This window comes from Ambystoma mexicanum, chromosome 9, assembly GCF_040938575.1.
Source record: "Ambystoma mexicanum isolate Mex_15411 chromosome 9, UKY_AmexF1_1, whole genome shotgun sequence".
NCBI lineage: Eukaryota > Metazoa > Chordata > Amphibia > Caudata > Ambystomatidae > Ambystoma > Ambystoma mexicanum.
Genome location: NC_090931.1, coordinates 888,905,017 through 888,924,839, shown reverse-complemented (window position 1 = coordinate 888,924,839; position 19,823 = coordinate 888,905,017). Strand labels below are relative to the sequence as shown.

Sequence of the window (19,823 nt, the reverse complement as noted above, 5' to 3'; positions counted from 1 at the left end):
AATGACAGGGATAGGAGGGAACACAAAGGAGATCGAAGGTCCACTCGATCGTCGGTGCGTCCCCCAAAGCTCCCTGATGAGGAAATTCCCTGGAGTAGGACTCACACTTCCTGTTGGCACTGGAGGTCCACTTGAGGAGTCCCCCAAAAGGAGATCTTTTCCAGACCTTTCTGACAGAGCTCCCACTCGTGGGAGGCCAAAGTCTGTCTGCTCAAGGCATCCACTGTGACATTCTCTCATTGGGCCAGATGAGCCACAGTCAGAGAGCCAGTGTTCTCCAGAGCCCAGAACCGCAGACTCATTGCTTCTCTGCACAGAGACAAGGACCCCCCGCCACTTTGCTTTTTGAGGTAGTGTGGTCTGTCAGAATTGGCACAGTCTTGCAATAGAGTGCATGTGTGGAATAGATGCTCCGACACTAGCTCTGAAGAGTAGTGAAAGACATGAATGCCTTCTCTCCTGAGGCAAGCCGCCACCACAGCCAGCCACTTGGTGAAAACCATGGGCGCCGATGAGAGACCGAATGGCAGGACCATAAACTGGTAATTCTGTTGGCCCACTTCGAACCTCAGGTACTTCCTGTGCTTTAGATGAATCGGCACATGGAAGTAGGTGTCATGAAGATCTAGGGAAACCAACCAGTCCTGTAAATCGAGGGCTTGCAGGATCTGGGTTAGAGTAAGCATCTTGAACTTGTCCTCGCGTAAGAACAAGTTCAGCAGCCGCAGATCCAGAATGGGGTGCAAGGCTCCATCCTTTGGCACCAGAAAATAGGTGGAGAACCAGCCCCCTCCTCATTCTCAAGCCAGGGCCAGTTTGATCGCGCTCTTCGCCAGACGCTGACGCATCTCCTCCAGGAGAATGGGGTGTGAAGACAAAGAGGTAGCCAGGGGACCATCGTCGCTGGAGAAACGGGAGACAATAACCTTGTCGGATGACCGGCAAGGGCCAAGCTTCAACGTGGTTTCTGACAATTCCGTGCTGAACAAGAAGAGCTTCCCTCCACCAGAGACACATGGTAAAACACGTCACTGAGTTCTGGTGCCTTGGGCGTTCTGGTGCCTTGGGCGTGGCGGGCATAGAGGCTGTGGCCATGCCACCCCTCTGGGCACCTCTTCACCTTACCCCCCCAGGAAGAGTCTGCCTGTTACTGGGGCAGATTGACCACAGCCTCTGAGGGCAAAGGCAGTGAAGAGGCGAAAAAAACAACTTCCCTGGGGTGGTGACTGTACGGAGGGCTATTGAACAGCAAGCCCCAAGGATTTAACCTTCACCATTTAAGATGGAACCTTCTGGAGGGTGTTGTCAGCCTGTGCTCCAAAAACGTTGTTGCCTTCGAATGGCATCTGATTTGGACATCCGCCACAAATCCTGCCGTCCCGAGAAGGCGATGGGGCCTGACCATCTAGCCACGCAGTCTGCTGTGTCCAGCACGGAAGGCAGCATTTTGTGTGCTGCATCCCTTCAATCAGGCCTGGAATCCGTCCCTCATTTCCCACCGCTGTCCAAAGGCAGAAGGAAAACCTTGCCATGGAGCATTAGGCATTCACAGCCTGCAGTGCCAGACTGCTTGATGCCATCACCTTCTTGCACCATGCATCCAAACTATTACTCTCCCTGTATGTGGAAGGGACAGGAAGGTAGATGTTTTAAGGCTAGCCGTGGTGGCCTGTACCACTAAAGTGCTTTGGTGAAGCATGGGTGGGATCTCAGGGTGTTGGGGGGAGAGGAGGGGAGAAAACCAGGTCTGACGGGGCGGGATAGTGTTTTTTTGCCATGTCTCTGTCCCAGTCGGAACAGAGACAGGGTTCTCCCACGCATCAATCACAGGCGCTTCCACCGCCACATTGAAGGGCAGGAGCGTCTCCTTTTTGGGCGCCTTGTCCAGAATGTGAAAGCTTATATTGCGCAGTGGTCCTGGCTGGAGCAGCCCATCACAAACTACTGGCCACTTTTGCTATCAAGCACTGGAACGCGGCTTGGGGCTTTGCTGGGGTGGGAGCTGGAAAGAAATCAATTTCCGTGGAGGTGTCGAGGCCGCTAGCTCCCTGCAGGTCCCTCCGACACTGCCAGTGCATTGTCACCTTCTTCGTAGAATTTCTCAGTGAAATCCCTCACTTCCCTAGAGCCCATGAGGTTCCAGCCCAAAAGGGATCCGATCACCCTCATCACCAGAGATGTCATACATCATAGACATAAAAGCATCCACAGGGAGAGGGATATATTCCAGCAGAACTGCAGTGTCCACGGCACCGGTCGGCAACAATGTCGGTGCTGGCGCCGCCTTAAGGTCGGACCTGTGGGTGCTGAGTTAACACAGCTTCCATTGTAAACAAAAAATGCAAATAAAACAACAAAAAACAGCTTTCATTTGTCCATTTGGGACAGGGCTGAGCCAGTGGGTGTGGGTTCCTTGAGGGTGCCCTGCCAGTCGTAACAGACGCGGTAGGCCCCTGCGGTGCCATAGCCGATGGAATGGTAACATTGCCTGCACCACAGTCGCCGAGACCGGAGCTTTCAACACCTGGGCTAAGATGTCTACCATCTTCAGGCAGAAGTTCTCCCATCCCTTTGGAGTGGAGGATTGGGTTGGAAAAGGTGCCTCTTTTGGCCGCTCAGACAAAACCCTGGAGCAGTGGCTCCTCTTCTTTGAAGATGAATGCCGGTACGAGGACCCACTTGGAGAGCAGGACCTTTTCCAATTTTCCTTCAACTTCTCCTTTTTCTTGCGCAGAACCGCCTGATCTTCGGAGCGACCGACCCGCTCCTTGCAACTTAGCCGATATCACTGAACCTCACCCTTCGCCTTGTGGACAAAGGTGAACATCTTCACTGCCCTTTCCCATAGGGCCTTTGAGTGCATGGACTGGCATCACCCGCAGTCCTGGGTGTTGTGGTCCTCACCCAAGCAGTATAGGCAGAACCGGTGCAGATCCAAGACTGACATCAAACAGCCGCAATGTGCACATGGCTTAAGACCCAAGGCCTTAGACGGATTAGGCATGGTGTCGTTACTGAAAATGTAAGCTTGACAATTAGCAAACAGTGTGCGTGAAAAAGGAACTGAGGTCATGGGCCGCTATATATAATGGCACCAACGTCATGTCTGGCGCGGGGCGCGAAGAGGCAGACAAACTGACATGGAACCGTGCTGCGCCCCCCTGGCAACAGCTGCACTGGGATAGGGTTATCATACATGAGGAATCCATGGGAGGAAAGAATCCATTAGAAATGGCTCTTTTAATCATTTTACAATGTTCATTTTCAATACTTATTTTATGCATAATAAAAATGTTATAAATAATGTACTTTGCTAAGCATAGCACATTGTACAAACCTGGACTAACCACAAATAATTTTGTGATAGAAGGTTATTCCAGGATGGACAATCTGGTACAGTTCTATTGTACTCTTTAGGAAAAAAACCTTTGGGAAAGAGACACATAGCACCCGTGAGCATTTCAGCTTGCTTCTTTTGCAGTGAGAGTCATGGTTCAGGAGCATTCCGCGGTGTGGAGGAAGAGCCTATAGCAGGATTCCTTTGGATGCAGAGCTTCAGCCTCAGGAAAATCTGGAGTCGGCAGCACATCCAGGAACAAAGACCATTTTGCACAATATGGACTATACATTTCTGGTTCAGGACAAATAAATAATACAACTAAATCTTAATGTTCCGAATTTCAATTCCAAACGTAACCTATGCCAAATGTGAAGAATCCTATGGATCCCTCACTAAAACCCTGCCTAAAGTCTCCTCCCAGGGAAAAGAAGATGCTTCCTGATCCTGACCTTGGGGATGGTGTACTGCGGGAGGATCACCTGGGAGAAGACAGGGCGTGGGGTGGTGAGGAGATCCCATGGGATGAGATGCAGTATTAGTCTTCTGAAGGAAGGTGCCTTTCTGGGTTGCCAAAACAGATAATGGCATATTGTCATTACAATGTCCCGGACCCACATATAAGATCTGTGACCCGGGGTACAAACTCTGGTAAATCTGAGCAAGTCTTGTCATTAGAAAGATAATTTAAGAATAAATACCCTCCTTGCACCGTAAGCTAAGGATCTTGCCTTGAATACAGTGTACTCCTCTGTAACACCCAATCCTAAAAATTCCACTTGTGCTGAATTTAAGGAGAATAAATCTACCCTTGATAAAAGTTCAATTGTTAAAAGAAACAACTTTGTTGAAACAGACTACAAGTCCCATAATCCTAGAAGTACTGGTACAAGGAAGAGGGCTTAAGAGGCATGCAGTTGTAGAAGTCAGGCACTATATCGAGCCTAACAGCCCACACCTGAAGGAACCTGGGAGGCATAGACGGCATAAAAGCCCACCCCCGGTGCAGTCAGGATCTCTCTTCAAAGCTCAATCTCCCCTACATGCCCAAACTATCAAACTTACCTTTGCAGAACACAGGTCTAGCTACCCTGGTAGAGCTTCACTACCAGGTTCGCCCCTTGTCCCTTTCAGGGGCACATTTGTGGTATGTGTCTCTGAAGATGCCTTAAAAGAGGATTCTTAGGGAAAATGGTCTGTAAACCAGTCAGGAATAAGTGAATACACCCAAGTGGCTCCTGTCTTAGGACCGTTGACCTTGTTGTTGTCCTAAAATACACTATAGGCCCTGGACAATGTCTACCACATGTTTAGGTGATGGTAACACCCATCTCCTTGTGCTGCAAACTGTCTGTGGTGAATGAGCCTCTCCCTGCTCTTAGGTGTCCTGTTGCTCACTAGCCATTTCCCACAGAGTATTACTTTTAGAGTCTTCTCCCAATTGTTGAGCCATCTCTCTCCCCTCGCTCATTGCTCCTCTGTAATGCAAGTACCCTTACCAACCCCACCAGTCGGATCTGTTAATACATGGCATTGTGATAGGAAAGGTTTGCACTTTCTCCCGTCCATGTCATTTACTTGTACAAGTGCTAATTTTGAGAATGCCTGCCTCTACAAGCCAAGCAGTTACTGGCTGTGCGGACTGCCAGTTCTATTGCTTGTCCTGTCTCTGGGACATGTACCGATGCACCAGTCACAAGTTCTTTGACCATGCCAGCCGACCATGCCCAGGCTGCTTTCAGCTGCTATGGCCAATGAACTCTGCTTCCAAAGCAGCCTATTTTAGCTGTAATGTCTCTGTCAGGTCTTGAAGAGTACACTGATGGGTGATGTCAGGTCTTCCAAACATTTAAGGAATAGAAAAGTGTAGAGCAAGTTATATGGTATGAAGAAGTGTCTGTGTAGGTTTCTATTTACTAGAATCAGTATTAATGAGTAATTTGGAACAGTAGAATTTATTTTCCTCAATTACATGGTTTCTCAGGAGAACAGACCTCTCACCACCCAAGATGGAGTGGAAGGTGAAGAACGCCGTTTAGTTCTACTCAGTCAACCAGGCGATTTGGAACCTTGAGGAAGTTTCTAAACTGCCTTTCAACAATATTTGTCCAAGGAACAGGTCCCTCTCTGCAGTCATCCTTCAAAACGAAGCTGTGCAATGGGCCTCAGATCAGCAGCATGCGGTCACTTAGACAGCCACCAGAAACCGATGGTGGAGTGCACCAAAATGATAGATGGGCCGCTTACCCTCACTGTTTTTTGCCAGAATGTAATGGTACAGTGAGCATGGGGATAACATTTCACTGGGGTTTCACTGGGGTTTCCTTCTCCTTAACTGGTCATTTAGTTACTCTTTGTATTTACTCCTGGAGCTAGTAGGCTATCATCTTTGAAGCTGGCCCACTCGAGAGATCGAGTGAGGCCACCCTGTGTGCCCCCCACCTCCATTAAGGGGTTGAAGGGAGTGCACAGTAACCATTAATGTGTACATGAGCCATGCACAGAGCACATCCCCACTCGAATACCATAGACTGTTGGGTAGTATCCTGATTCCATGGTGCCGTGTGCACACAGACAGTTAGATGTGATGGTCCCCCTTACCAAAGTCAGAATAGCGCACTAAAAAAGGTTTGATAAGCAAGTTCCTCAGTGACCAAACACAGCTTTTGTTGAACAGCAAAACACAGGGCATCAAGGCAATCAACAATAAAGCTATTTAAGGTAAAAATTTAAACAAATACTTTACGGCTGCTTAATGCAAGCTAACCTCCGAAAATGTTCAAAGTCACAATAGCAGTGTACACTACAAGACTCTAAAGCAAAATAAACTCATTGACTAGGGAACAATAATTCAAGGTTTGAAAAAATGTATTACAAGAGAAGGGAACTGCAGACTATGGAAACTTCAAATGAAAAACAACCCATTGACAACTCACTTTGTATTGAGAGTCAGCTACCTTAAGGATTGCTAGTTTAGTAAGAGTTCAAAGTAAAACAAGAATTCTGACCGGCTTCTAACTTGACAGCTTCCAGGCACTTAGAGGCTTTCAGGTACAATAAGGAGAGATGGGTCAGAAACATACAGGGAGGAAGAAGGGGCAATTTATTTTTTCTCTTCCACATCTTGGAGGTGTGGAAGAGTGGCTAATTTGTGATTTTATGTCAACCCTCATTCCCAGGCGTGATGAGAACATAACATAGAAGACAGGCTGTGAGGCCAAAAGCTCCAGAAATTACATCATCGATTTACGAATATCTTGGCACTGCTTTACTTAAGTAACTCACTTGCTTTGTGAAGTGTGGAAGCTAGGTATTTTACATGTTTAGGCAAAGAACATTGTTACTCAAATGGCAAATATAGTTCTTCAATGCCTGCCTGGTGGGGTGCCTCAAGCTGGAGAGCAGAGCACCACAGGTCTTCCACTGCAAGCCCTGACATTCAAATATAAAGTCAATATAAACAGCAGCCAGTCACTATGGCAGCTTCTGCATCTTTCTAGTTTTCGTTCCCAAGGAGCTTTCCCAGAAAGTGGGTTGCAGTTGCGGGCAATCTAATGGCAACTACCTTAATACACCACTGAAATAAAGAACAGGAACGTGTTGGTATTCCGAGATTCAACAACCTACTGAAATATTTGTGAAGTATTCTGATCTCAGTCACTGGCACATGTGATTGTAGCTGATTTGTCAGCCTGCAACAACTGAGCAAATTCACTTGCTGATGGATTGCTAGTGGTTTGCTGATGGCAAAGCATACCATATCATTTTAACTAACTGTAAATAATCCCACAAACATGTAAAATATGTGACTGTAACCACAAACGGACCTTAAAATCTGTTGCTGTGGGGGTATGCTATAAACCCAGAAAGAACAGCCTTTATGAAATATATGAAGGCTACATTGTAACCTGGCAATCTTGTTTATTTGATTGTTTTCTGTTTTATGAGTCTATGTGAATGATCAATTTTCTAACCCCCTCCCCATGCTTGTATAGCTTTTCAGGTTTAGAAAGGGGGCTCCGGTGATAGTTTTTCACTTCCTTGAGGTAAACCACCACAATTTCATGACAAGGGCATATGTCTGTTAAACAGGGACACGGTTTTATGCTCTGGGTCCACCTAACAATATATTTTATAAAGTGATTCAGGGTGGTTTACAGCTGCTTCTAAGCACTGTAGTTATTATTACCAACTTAACAGTATTCACGGTCCTGTTGCGATTCAACCATGTATCTTGCAGGTTGAACACAGATGTCCGCGCAGAGCAAGCTTACTGGCTTTAGACAAACAATTCAGAATAACTACTGCTTTACACGCAGGATCCACGGTTCCTCTCTGCTGAGCTTCCTTGTTCACTGGGACTGTGGAACTTTGTGGGGTGCAGGACCTCTGCTCCGGTAAGCTTCTGCTGCTGAGAATGGTGAGTGTGCCACGGATAATGTACTTTCACAGTATAATGCTTGTACCCCATCCAACCCTTGCTGGGAGTCTGGGAAGACTACGAATTTGTGATATTGGGTACTCTAAATTAACATAATACTTGAGCAACAGTCTGTATCAGTAATTTTCACTCAGCTTGGGTTCACAGGGGTTCTAGAGCCATAATTAGGGCATTCTGGGACTTTTAGTGTATGCCATTTGTTTTAGTTCTCATCTGGTGAGCCCAGGGTACACAATGTCTTGGGAGGTATAGGAGGCCTGTGGGATCCTTTGAGGAGGAACACCGGATTGCAGCCAGTCCAACCCCATCCCCAGCAGCCTGCTACTGTCATACGTTAAAATACAAGTATAGGAAGAAGCGGGAATTCACACAAAAAACTAGCATGCCCATATTCTAAGACAACAGGAGTTACAGCTTTATTAAACATTCTTTTCAGCAACAAATAATAAAGTAACAAATATGTACAAACATATATAAGGGTTTCCATTTTCAGCCCATGGACTCCCATAGATGACATTCATGTTCTAACTGGCTATGTTGTGTCCTGATGAAGGTTACCAAGATGAGCCGTGCAGAAACAAATGTTGATCCTCTCAGATACCACTAAAGCTAGCAACTGTACTAAGTGCACTATTATTAAACATGTTATGTTTAATAACGCAATAACTAGGAACATACACTATAAGTGGGTTGGGCTTGCACGTGCAACAGAACAAGCACAGTGGTTGGTTACTCTAGACAAAACATACAGTTGCAGTGATGTTCCAAACATTTTGGCTATATGTCATAATCACTTCTATATGCAGTAAATATGAATCAAAGAAAATTAAACTCTGCTTACTTCGATTGTAGAACCCCATCAATTTTGTAAGTGTTCCAAAAAAAGCGCACACTCCTCAGTGGAACCTTTGGCAATTGTGCCCCAAACAAACAAGAAAACGTGCGTACTAATCTTTGAGTACAGGGTTTGTTCTATGATTGCACGCACCTATAAGAACGTAGCCAACACCAAAATCCTAAACTGAAAGTAGGAACTTAGTTAATGGAGCAAATGGTCGCACTGAAAGAAATCCTTGTAAAGACTGGAAGGGGGTATCTGTACTTATGGCCACTTTACAGTTGGGGTAGAGGCACAGAGCACCACAGCCAAGGTTCTCTAATTTGTAGAATTAACGAGCAACCAAGGCTGAGACTCAAGGGAGGTGATGCAGGCTGGTTCTTAGGTACAGTGAATCCCCAAGCCCCCACAAAGGAATGTCCACACAATGTTAGGTACTATCCTAGATCTTTTATTAACTAACGTAATAACTAAAAAAGTCAGGTTCAGATTAATATATACAAATAAATAACACTTCGTACTCAGGCAACACTATTCTAATAATGGCAAATATATACACACATCTATGTGGTACCAAAATATACTTAGATTCAGGTAAAATGCACCCACTGCTGACAGTTATTAAAAAGCATAAGAATTACTAAGCAGTGTGTTCCTTCATAGGCTTACTGTAGAAAGACAAGTAATATTCAGAAAATTGGCAGAATTATATCTTTAGGAGCAAAAAGGAATTACTGTGTGAGGACCCCCCACACCCGGAAACCTGTAAGGAAAACTTAAAGGTGCATTTTAGCCACAAGAGAAAAGGAACCAAGACGAACCTGTGACCCCTGGATGAAACCAAGGATGGAAGATGCACTTTCTCGTCACAGTACCTTTGGTGCCTTGGCAGCGAAGTGGTGGAGTTTCTTGACTTTATTCGATGGGACCCCTCGACAATGGACCCCTCTGGAAGAAGGAGTCGCTGGGATGCTGTGGTCGAGCAGAAGAAGGGAACTAAACAGTGTTGGAAAGGCAGCAATGCAGGTCTTTCACAGTGGTCCTCCTTCCGTTGTCGGGTTGCTACGCCTGCTGTGGAGGTTCCACAAAGGTAAAACTTGCTGTGGACTTCGACAAGATTTCGATTAAAAGGAGTTCTTTAGTGGTCATTGGTGACCTTCGGTGGTCACGGGTGCAGTAGCAGGTGTCTGGTTTCGGTATTTCGTGATTGGCCGCCTTTTGGTTCTTCGGTGCTGCAGCCTCAGGAAAGTCGACAAGGTGGCTTCTGGTGACTTGGACATGAACACTGGATTGGGGACCCTCACCAAGGTTGGACCCTCAGGACGCTTTCTTTGTGGATTGGTGGCGTGAAACCCACCGGCAGACACTCCTCTGCAGGCAGCGACCCTTTACCTTCTCCATCGTGGAAAAGTGGATAGATATCGTGGCCCCTTGAAGGATTCTTCAGTTATTTAGAACTTTGGTAGATCCAGGTGTCGGGCAGCACTTTGCCAGGGTACTCCCTCTTTCGGGCAATACCCAGCAGCTTGGCTTCCAGCGGTCACTAACACTCCTCTGGACCCTGGGTGACACAAGTGGACTTATTGGCTTCAAGAAAATGAGCTGGTGGCAGATCTCCATCTTCGGCTGGGGCCTCCTCTGGAACAGCCTCCCTGGTACTCTAAAACTTGAGGAGACCAATCTCTGGTTCTGGAAGCACGTCAAGACCTTCCTCTTTGCTTCTGCCTTCGCTCCCCCTCTCCCCTGCTGATATGCTCTCTCTTGGCACTGTGCACCTGGCCACCCCCTGTCCCTTGGGCCCAGGTACCTGCTCACCTTGCCACCCTCCTGCACTGCCTCCTGGCCACCCCTTGCACTGGGGACTGTATCTGTACCCATACAGCCCCACTCCCAATTTCTCTTCTTTTCTGCACTTATCGGACTTACCAGTCTGCTGCCTTAAACACAGCACTTGCCACTTGCTGGCTGCACTACCACTGTTTATTGCCTCCATTTTCTATTTATTTTTATTTATTATTATTTATCTGCTCTCCTCTGCTCCGCACTCTCCACTCTCCCCCTTCCAATGCACTTTTTCCCTTTTCCCTTTCCGATGCACTTGCACGTTCTCAATGTCACTGGGCCAAGTAAGATCACTGTTGTGTTGTGTTCTCCCCTGTTCCCATCCCTTGCCTAGACGCGCTCTGAAACACTTGTGTATGAGCGTGAGAGAAATAAAATATCATATCATATGACTACATACTCTAGTCATACCCAGTCTAAGGGTGTAGCTACAACAAGGAGTCCCTGCAATGGCTTCAGCCAGTCTGGCAGGAGGCAGCCCGAGAGCCATATATGGTCCTTCCACCAACAGCAGTTCAGGGGAAGGGAACAGAACCAGGGTGTCTCAGGATTTTGAGAAACAAGGTGTAAAGGCAAAAGAAACCAAGAGGCTACAGTTGCCATCTTGCCTTTGCGTAGGAATCCTTTGATTACTATGCCAGGGCATCCCAAAAATGGAGGATACTCAGAGCCACTCAAGTCAGCATGCAGCTGCCACCATCCTATACCCTGCTCTGTGGGCAACACACATGTGCCCAAAAACATACACTAGGGATACAAGGGTGTACCCCTACCCATGGGTGCCCAAAGGGTATCCCATGGGTACTGTTCAACAAAAGGTAAAAATGAAGAGCTACATTACCAGGGGTCCAAACTGGACTCCTGTGCAGAAATGACACAGAAAACGCCAACAGATAAGTGGCAGGACCAGGACAAGGAGGCCCTGTCCCTCCAAAAGCATTTACAGCATCACACTCCTTTTCTATGAGAGCAAGTGAACAGCCAACGCAGGTGTAAGCAAGTTTTCTCCATCATTCTGCTAGAGCACGCAACAAAAGCCGGAGGATGCTGTGTCTAGGGCCATACAGGACAGCATACATATCCATGACAGTATGAACTACGAAGGTTTGAACTTCCATAGATGTTGTGCTTAAAATCCAGCTCCTTTACAGACTTACCTGAGCTGCTGCTGGTGGTGGTGACTGCGAAGGAGCCGTCCCAGCCGTTTATTGTCCAGGGTCCAGATTCTAAGAAAATCTGGCGAGGGGATGGTAAAATCCTGGAAGGATGGCAAGGTCATCACCTGCAGACAGAGCAAAAGCCTCTTGAGAAACATGGAACTCAATAAAACCCCACAATAAAACCCATTCCAGATCAAAGATCAAAACAAACATGTGATACATGGATGATGTGGTAGGAGTAGAGAAGCTAAGTTGCACTGACTATCAGGGTGTTAATTTCAAGAGGACTACTGGTTAACGTCCTCAATGTATGATTAAAATCCATTGTTTGGATGAAAGTCAAACTATAATTCACAGTGAATCTTACGTCATCCCACCACCCATACCTTCTAACCGACCACTTTTTCCCCAGTGAGTCCCTATCTCAGACTACATTAATAATTTAAATCAGTGCATGTATCCCTGGGAGTCTTCTGAGCCCTGAAACCGCATACACCGAATTACATTGTCAGGTACCCTGCAGTTGTTTCTCCAAGAAGGGTGCTTTACTAGGTTCCTTGTCTTAATCACTAGCTGGTGGCAGCTGATTTGTGGCTTTAGAAAGCTGAATGCTGTATCAGCTATTTGGTGGGCCAGGACATTTTCTGAGTCTACCTGCTAACCATGGAAAAAGTGTCTTGCAGAAGTGGGCATGGCCTTCCTGAGACTCCAAGTTGGAAGCTCAGGGCAGCCATAACCAGGTCTGGTCAGATAAACAAAGTTGAAGATTCACTCCTGAATGCACATCCTGTGTGTGCCTGGGAAGGTTCAAATGTGGCAACTACTCCTGAAAGGGTGGCCGCTAAATATTTGAACGGCGAGTGTGCCCGATTTGACAAGGATGTGCATCCAGCCCGAAAATCTGTATCATAATAGGGGTCTCTGCCCCACAGATTTGTCAAATGCTGTGATTCATCTCAAAGCAACGGAAAAGACAACTCACCTAAGGAAGACCAAGGCTTTGCTCCTGTGCTCAAGAATCCGCCAGCCAAACACTGCTTGAGCCTGCGCACTCTAGACCTCACTGCAGGACCTTGTCAAACCACAAATCTCTTCCTTTCCCTTGTCTCAGCGGGGACAGATAAATTACTCACCTCACGGCTCCCATTGCATCAGAACAGCACTTAGCTAGTTTATCGTCTGCCTGCGATTCGGTCTTTCATGCAACAAACTACCAGTAGGTAGCAGTGCCTAATAACTACAACTGAAAAAGCATCACCATATCTATTTCAGAACCTCTGGGCCTCAGCTTGCATTGTTTCCCCCTGGGGATACAACCTTGGCTACGGGATCAGCAGCACTATCCCCAGCACTTTGTTCACTTCTCTAAGATACTACACCTTTGCAAGAGTTGCTACTTGCACATCCGGCACTGTCGCTGCTGAACCATGACTTTGATAAATCCTTTTACCTCTAACCAGAGCCTTCCCACTCAGCTTTTTAACATAATATTGAACTCATAGAAAAGCATTTATTCCACATAATCCACAACCAAAAAGTGTGCTGACACAGTTTTAAACAGCTCCTTTTACCTACAACAGCAAAAGTGTATCCCAAACAATAAAATTGGGGTTTGACCAACTCTAAAAACCTGACCAGAAGACACTACAAACTGAGCTCTAAAGAACTTTCTTAAAAATGTGGTTAGTTCTATGTAAATCCATGCCCTGTGAATACTATATCTTAAACTGCTACTCACCTGTAACATACTGCAGGACCATTTCTGCAAAAGCTGTATAAAGAGTATATTTTAAGAAAATATACTGTGTGGTGTGATGAATGTGATACCACTCCTTTCCCTGAGATAGCCTCTCCTCATGTGGCCAGGGGACGGCAGCCGCTACTTGATGCTGGGGCAGCTATTTAAGGGAGGATCACACGGGGGAGGCGACCCTTGGGGGATGACATGACAGCAGGTGAGGCCCAACATTCACCTTTCCCTTTTCGGGATATTCCCGTCATCCCTCATACCCTAATGGCATACTGCCATCACCACCTTCAACAACTTGACAATCTTACTGACAGTATTCCTCAATATCAGAGCACAAATAAAGCAACACAAACAGACAAGGAAGAGGCAAGCAGCAATGATGATTACACCGAATATGAACCAACGCCAGCAATCTACTAGCTGGAATTATGCAATTGGCTGGACACGGTTTAAAACCAAAAGAAGCTTGGATTTTATCTTCTTCCCAAGCTGTGGTGAGAACAGCCGAGGAGAGAGACTGGGAGTACAGCGGATGGAGGCACAGGAGATTCACGGCTTCCAGCGTGGGTCAGAGCAGCCAGAAGAAGCAGACAGTCTTACCAAGTCATGGGAGGCCTCGGAACATCGTTCAGATAATCTCACAGGCCGGAGCACTGCCACTGAGATGCCGGGAAGAGAAGCTGCCAAGGGGAGCTGGAGGCATGGTAGAAGCCGACAAGCTAACAAAGCACTCTGCAGACCCAACAACAAGCCACAGACCGACACAGGAGGGACACAGAAGCCGCGGCTGAGAATTGGTGAGCCCACTGATAGGGACGGGGCCAATGAGGCCCTTTGGAGGGTGTACCGCATGCCGAATGAAACAGTGTGATAGCTGGGGGGAAGCCTGAGCAGGATAATAGGGCTCCAGGGAAATGTTATTACAAAATAAGTCCATGGAAAAGGGTCTGGGAGCCATAGCCACACGTGATGCAGAAAAGACTGAACTGACTGAATGTGAACCTGGCAGGAGAGTATACCAGGTATTTTGCAAGTCTGGGACCAGCACCCAAATTGTATCAAGGAACTATATGAAGGAATCTGGCAGGGGAGTACACCAGATGGTGTTGTGCGAGTCAGAGAATACCAAGGAAGATTCATGCCCTTAGGATTACGTTCAATGTGAGAAGAACTTGGGGAAGAGAGACAATTCCCCTGAAATCAGTTGCAAAATCAAGAGGAGGGGAGTTATCCTCTTGAGCTACAAAGAACTTGGTTATTCTTTTGAACTTTTGTTTTGGTGGAGAGAAACCTGGGGAATGGAGCGATTCCCTGGAACTGTCAACATTATTCATTTGGAACTTTTGTTGGATATACGCCTTTTTGTTGAACTTGAACATTTGTGTACTTAGCAAGTCAGAGACATTACCCTTACCACCTTAGAGTTACTTTTAGAGTGTGAGGGCTACGGTAGGATTTCTCACACAGGACATTTTTGCTTTGGACATCTTGACGCATGACAGGCCTTAGTTTTGGTTGCAGAAGGGAAATACCTCCCTAGGTTAGAGACAGTGAGGCATTTTCCAACCCCTTTATTATTTAATCAAAGTTTATGGCAAAGACCATGAGTCTGTTTCTCATTCCAGGTTCATCACAGTGGTCATTCCCTAATTGTGCTGCTCACCCCTGTGTATTTTCTCAATACTGCTCCCCACTTGAGAGTACAGCCTTGACTGCTTGGACATGCAGTTTGGCAGTATACAGAGACGCCCAGCGAACAAGGGTGTGGACTAGCTGTGAATGACAAGTAATGGACATTATCATTTGTGTCTATTGTTAGAGGCGTAGGGTGTGAGAAAACCATTACTTTGCATAAACAGTCATTATGAAGCTTGTAGCTATTAACAGGCTCTGCATAGTCCACCATCTAGAGGTTGATCATTATTATTACACCATGTTTACAAAAAAAGGTAATCAACCGGGGCATTCCTGTAATAGTATCCAAGTATCACAAGTACATACTATGCATAGTGCAACATCTGGCCAATGGTCCAGAGTATTATACGTTGTTCACTGAAAACAGAGATATTGGTGTGAACAGAGGTACTATTGTTGCTATATCCATGTATTATGTGTACAGGTTACAAACAATGCTCTTTCAAGTTGATCCCCTCAGCTTGACTGTTTTTCTGCCTGATGTGAATTGGGCAGTTAGGTGTACTTCTATAAGGATTTATTACAAATAACTATGCTTTGGGTCACTGGAAAACACAGCCAACATAGCAAGAAAAACATTTTAATGCGCGTTAATCCTTTAAAGTTAAAATGGGGAGGATGGGAGAGCACATTTGACACTCAAACAGATACAACCTACAGAAAGACTACCACTGGTAATCAATGTTGGTCTTTGGGGCTTGTGAAGATATTTTATATCCAGAAAACTAGGCATAGATTAGCAAGCAGTAAGGGGTTGTTTGAGGGACACTATTGATTAAATGTTTGAGCATTTCTTGACCGACCCGTGAATCTGCTCTAAAATAGTGTTTACTGAAAGTGTGTACTGAACTTTAGGTTGCAGGTTTATAAATTGCATCTAGGTGTTACGTTAGATGGGAAAACCAGGATTGCCCAGTGGCTTTGGCGTGTGCTCTTGACTTAGAGGGAAGTTTCTTGTTTACAAGGGCACAGCATTCTTGGCTGCACAGCAGAATTCACCTTACAATACTTGATTTGCTAATGTGTCTTCCCTCTTGTCGCACTTGAAAGACTACAAAAATGGACTAGTCTTTCCGACTACTCAATTAAAACATGGCGGCTCTGCAAAAATCTATTGTATGTAATTATTTTCTCTGCCTTTGTAACAGGAGTTGGATGGGTTGATTTGCACAAAACTTGGATAAGAACATTGGTTAAAAAGGTGGTTTAAAACTGCCTTGCCCTTATGTGAAGCCACAAAAGGTTCTTGTACTGAAAACGCTGCAAACTCACTTTTCGTATCAAGGTAATTGCAATTTAGACAACTACATTGTGACATTAAATGTTTGTTAAGGCACTTGAGTAAAGGCTCAAAGGGTGCCTAAACCGTCCTGCATAGTTGTGTGTTGAGATCCAAAATGCTGTAACGAGAGAGACTGAGGTGTGGATTTTTATTTTCATCCCCTCCATGAAGTCCTTCAAACCTGGGTACTCGCCACCATGTGATTTTGCATATGCAGTTGATGCAGACAAGGTGCCCCCTTTGTGAATTGTGGACTACGCCACAGTCTTGGAGGTGGAGAAACTATATGACTACATCCAACTCCATGCATTGTGTTGATGTTCTCTTGTTGACTCTAAATGATAAATCATTTAAAATTATGGCTGTATCAATTTGATGTGTTTAATTTGCATTCTTTTTTCAAGATGTTCATGCACCTTTGAAGCAACTGGACATTTTCAAATCTAGGACTTCAGGTACCATGCTGCCAAATTAACGGTTTGTGGGTTTGGATGAGTAATCTGCTGGTCTTTCTGATTTTGCAAGTTCTGACTTGGATGCAACTTCATGGGTGGTTATACTGCTAAGCACAGTACATTTAGAGAACATAACTTTCTCACCCAGGTTGGTATGATGAGTATCCATATCAGCCTTCACTTTTGCACTACTTTGCACATCAGTGATGTTGGGGGGGAAAAGAGAAAGCAGATATCCCTGACCATGTCGTCCATAAGACATTGCCTAGGGACCCTTCGTCTCGTTACTTAGCAGTGAGAGGTTGGCATTTTTGAGCTTGCTTCTTCTACAAAGTCTATGTGGGTTGTTTGCCACTTTCTAAATCTGCAATTTAGTGTACTTGTATCTAGTTCTGATGTATGCTCCTGTAGCATGCGGCAGCTGAGATTGTCTGCTAAACAATACTCCATTGTTGGCACATGTTGGAAATCACACTCTTGATGCCAATTTTGCTGTGCTATTTGTGAGAGGGACTGGGATAGAGTGCATCCCAGTTTCTTGATGTAGAACACTGATGTTGTATTTTCAGTTTTAATTAGAATGCTAGCTGGGGTACCCGGTGTTGCCCATTTCCTGGTCGAGTGGCGTCTCTCCTGCCCTGGAGGATGTTGCTCTTGTCCTCTGGTCGGCAAGTCATGCTGCTTTTTTGAGGCTGTGTTTCAGAAGCTCTTGATATTGCTTTTCGCTTTGCATCAGATGGAGCTTTTCCAAGTGCTGTTCGTTTTTTGTGTGGCATGTTTCAGTCACTTAATGGCTTCAACACATTTGATAAAATGTCCAAGAAAGATTGATTGTGCTCTCTTCTCGTGAATGAACAGTAAACTGTAACCTTGCCATTTCCCATATTTGGAGTGGTGTGATAAAAAATGTTTTACTTTTTTTATTCCCTTTAAAATTGCTTTAAAAGAAACATTTTCGAACTGGATACAGTACTAATATATTTTAAAGGGATAAGGAACAAGTTACTTACCTGTAACTGTTGTTCTCCAGCATGGGTCTGGCATGGATTCACATGCTCATGAATATTCCCCGTCGTCAGGCTGGGAATCCTCGGTAAAGAAAAAACCAGTATCAGTTTCGTTTCTGATCTGTCTTTCGTAGTAATAACCAATCACTGGTCTCTGCGTCATACTGACCACAGCCAATGACTGCCCTCTACCTAAGCACCGCCTCTGGCAGCCATCTTCAGATTTGGAAGCACGTGAAGTGGCAGTATGACCAAGTGAAGAGCCGCAGAGGGGTAGGCGGGAGGGTTCGCATGTGAATCCATGCCAGACCCATGCTGGAGAACAACAGTTACAGGTAAGTAACTTGTTCCTTCTCCAGCATGGGGTCTGGCATGGATTCACATGCTCATGAATAAAGAATACATAGCAGTACACACATGCACAACCACGGGAGGTGGCAAAGGCTCAACATTAAGCATCACATCAACTCAACATTAAGCATCTTACCTCCTCACCAGGCTCACCTCAGGCGAACAGGTTGCGCAGCACTGCTTGGCCGACCCTGGACTCCTCCCTGGAATCCCGGTCGACGCAGTAGAATTTCGTGAAGGTGTGCGTCGACCTCCACGTAGCAGCCCTGCATATGTCCAGCAGGGGCACACCAGATAGGAACGCCGTGGTAGCTGCGATCGCTCTGGTGGAATGGGCTCTCGGACGGCCAGGCAGCGGTCGGTTTGCCAACCGGTGACAGTACATGATACAGCCGGAGAGCCATCTGGAGATGGAAGCCTTCGAGAGAGCCTTCCCCTGATTGACAGGTCCAAAGTTCACAAAGAGTTGTGACGTCTTCCGAAAACCATTCGTGCGGTCCACGTAGAACTTCAGCGCTCTAGCTACATCCAGCGAGTGCAAAGTCCTCTCAGCCGGCGACGAAGGCGACGGGAAGAACATAGGCAACACCAAGGGTTCGTTGAGATGGAAGTCCGACGGTACCTTGGGCATGAAGGAGGGGTGCGTCCTGAGCACTACCCTCGTGTCGTGGAAAGTCAAGTACGGGGCCTTGCAGGAAAGGGCCTGGATCTCTCCCACTCGTCGTGCGGAGGTGATGGCCACAAGAAAAGCTGTTTTCCACGATAGAAACTTCAACGGGGCCGAGTGCAGAGGCTCGAACGGAGGTCCCATGAGCTTGGTCAGCACCACGTTGAGCTCCCACGCCGGGGCCGGAGCCTTCTCCGGCGGGAACGATCTGAACAGTCCCTTCATGAACTCTTTCACCAGACGATGAGACCACAAGGACGTCCGCCCCGTGGTTCTGGTGTATCGGGAGATCGCAGCAAGATGAATCTTGATGGACGCGTGTGCCAAACCAGCTTTGGCCAGCGTCAGCAGGTACGGCAGTACTTGGGGAGCCGTAATCCGTAGAGGGTTAATCTTCTGCGCGTGGCACCAGACAGAGAACCTCTTCCATTTGTGTCCGTAGCATTTAAGAGTCGAGGACGCCCTGGCCTTTGCAAGAACCTCTCTGCAATCGGCCGGTATGTCGTATCCTCCAAACTCTAGCGCTGCAGGAGCCAGGCCTGCAAGTTCAGCGACTTCGGGTCGTGGTGGGGGATGGCGCCTCCTTCCCTGGAGAGTAGATCCGCGTCCGCCGGCAGCTTGATCGGCGGGGACGCTGACAAGTCCAGAAGGTCCGGGAACCATATCTGCCTCGGCCACGCAGGTGCGACGAGGATCATCCTGCACCGTGACCTCTTGAGCTGGTTGACGAGCCGGATTAGCAGAGGCAAGGGAGGGAACGCGTAGAGGAACAGGCCCTCCCAGGGGAACGAGAAAGCATCGCCCATGCTCCTCGTCTGGGGAAACCTGCTGGCGAACCTCCGGTACTTGGTGTTTGTCGCCGTCGCGAACAGGTCGATCTGGGGTGTGCCCCACCGTCGGAAGAGGCGATCCACCAGATCCTGCCGTAGTTCCCACTCGTGGCACGAGCGCAGCTCCCTGCTGAGTGAGTCGGCGATGGTGTTTTTTATCCCTGCCAG

The 19,823-nt window shown here is 46.7% G+C and overlaps 1 protein-coding gene across 4 annotated transcripts in view; it reads right to left on the bottom strand.

The window, feature by feature from the left end:
- Positions 1–19,823, bottom strand: part of USP40 (ubiquitin specific peptidase 40) — a 2,045,603-nt gene that overhangs the window by 432,094 nt on the left and 1,593,686 nt on the right. For all 4 annotated transcript variants that reach the window (XM_069616007.1, XM_069616010.1, XM_069616008.1 and 1 more), the window contains one exon: positions 11,616–11,740. In XM_069616007.1, the coding sequence (XP_069472108.1) occupies positions 11,616–11,740 (125 nt within the window). The remainder of the gene's footprint in view (positions 1–11,615; positions 11,741–19,823) is intronic.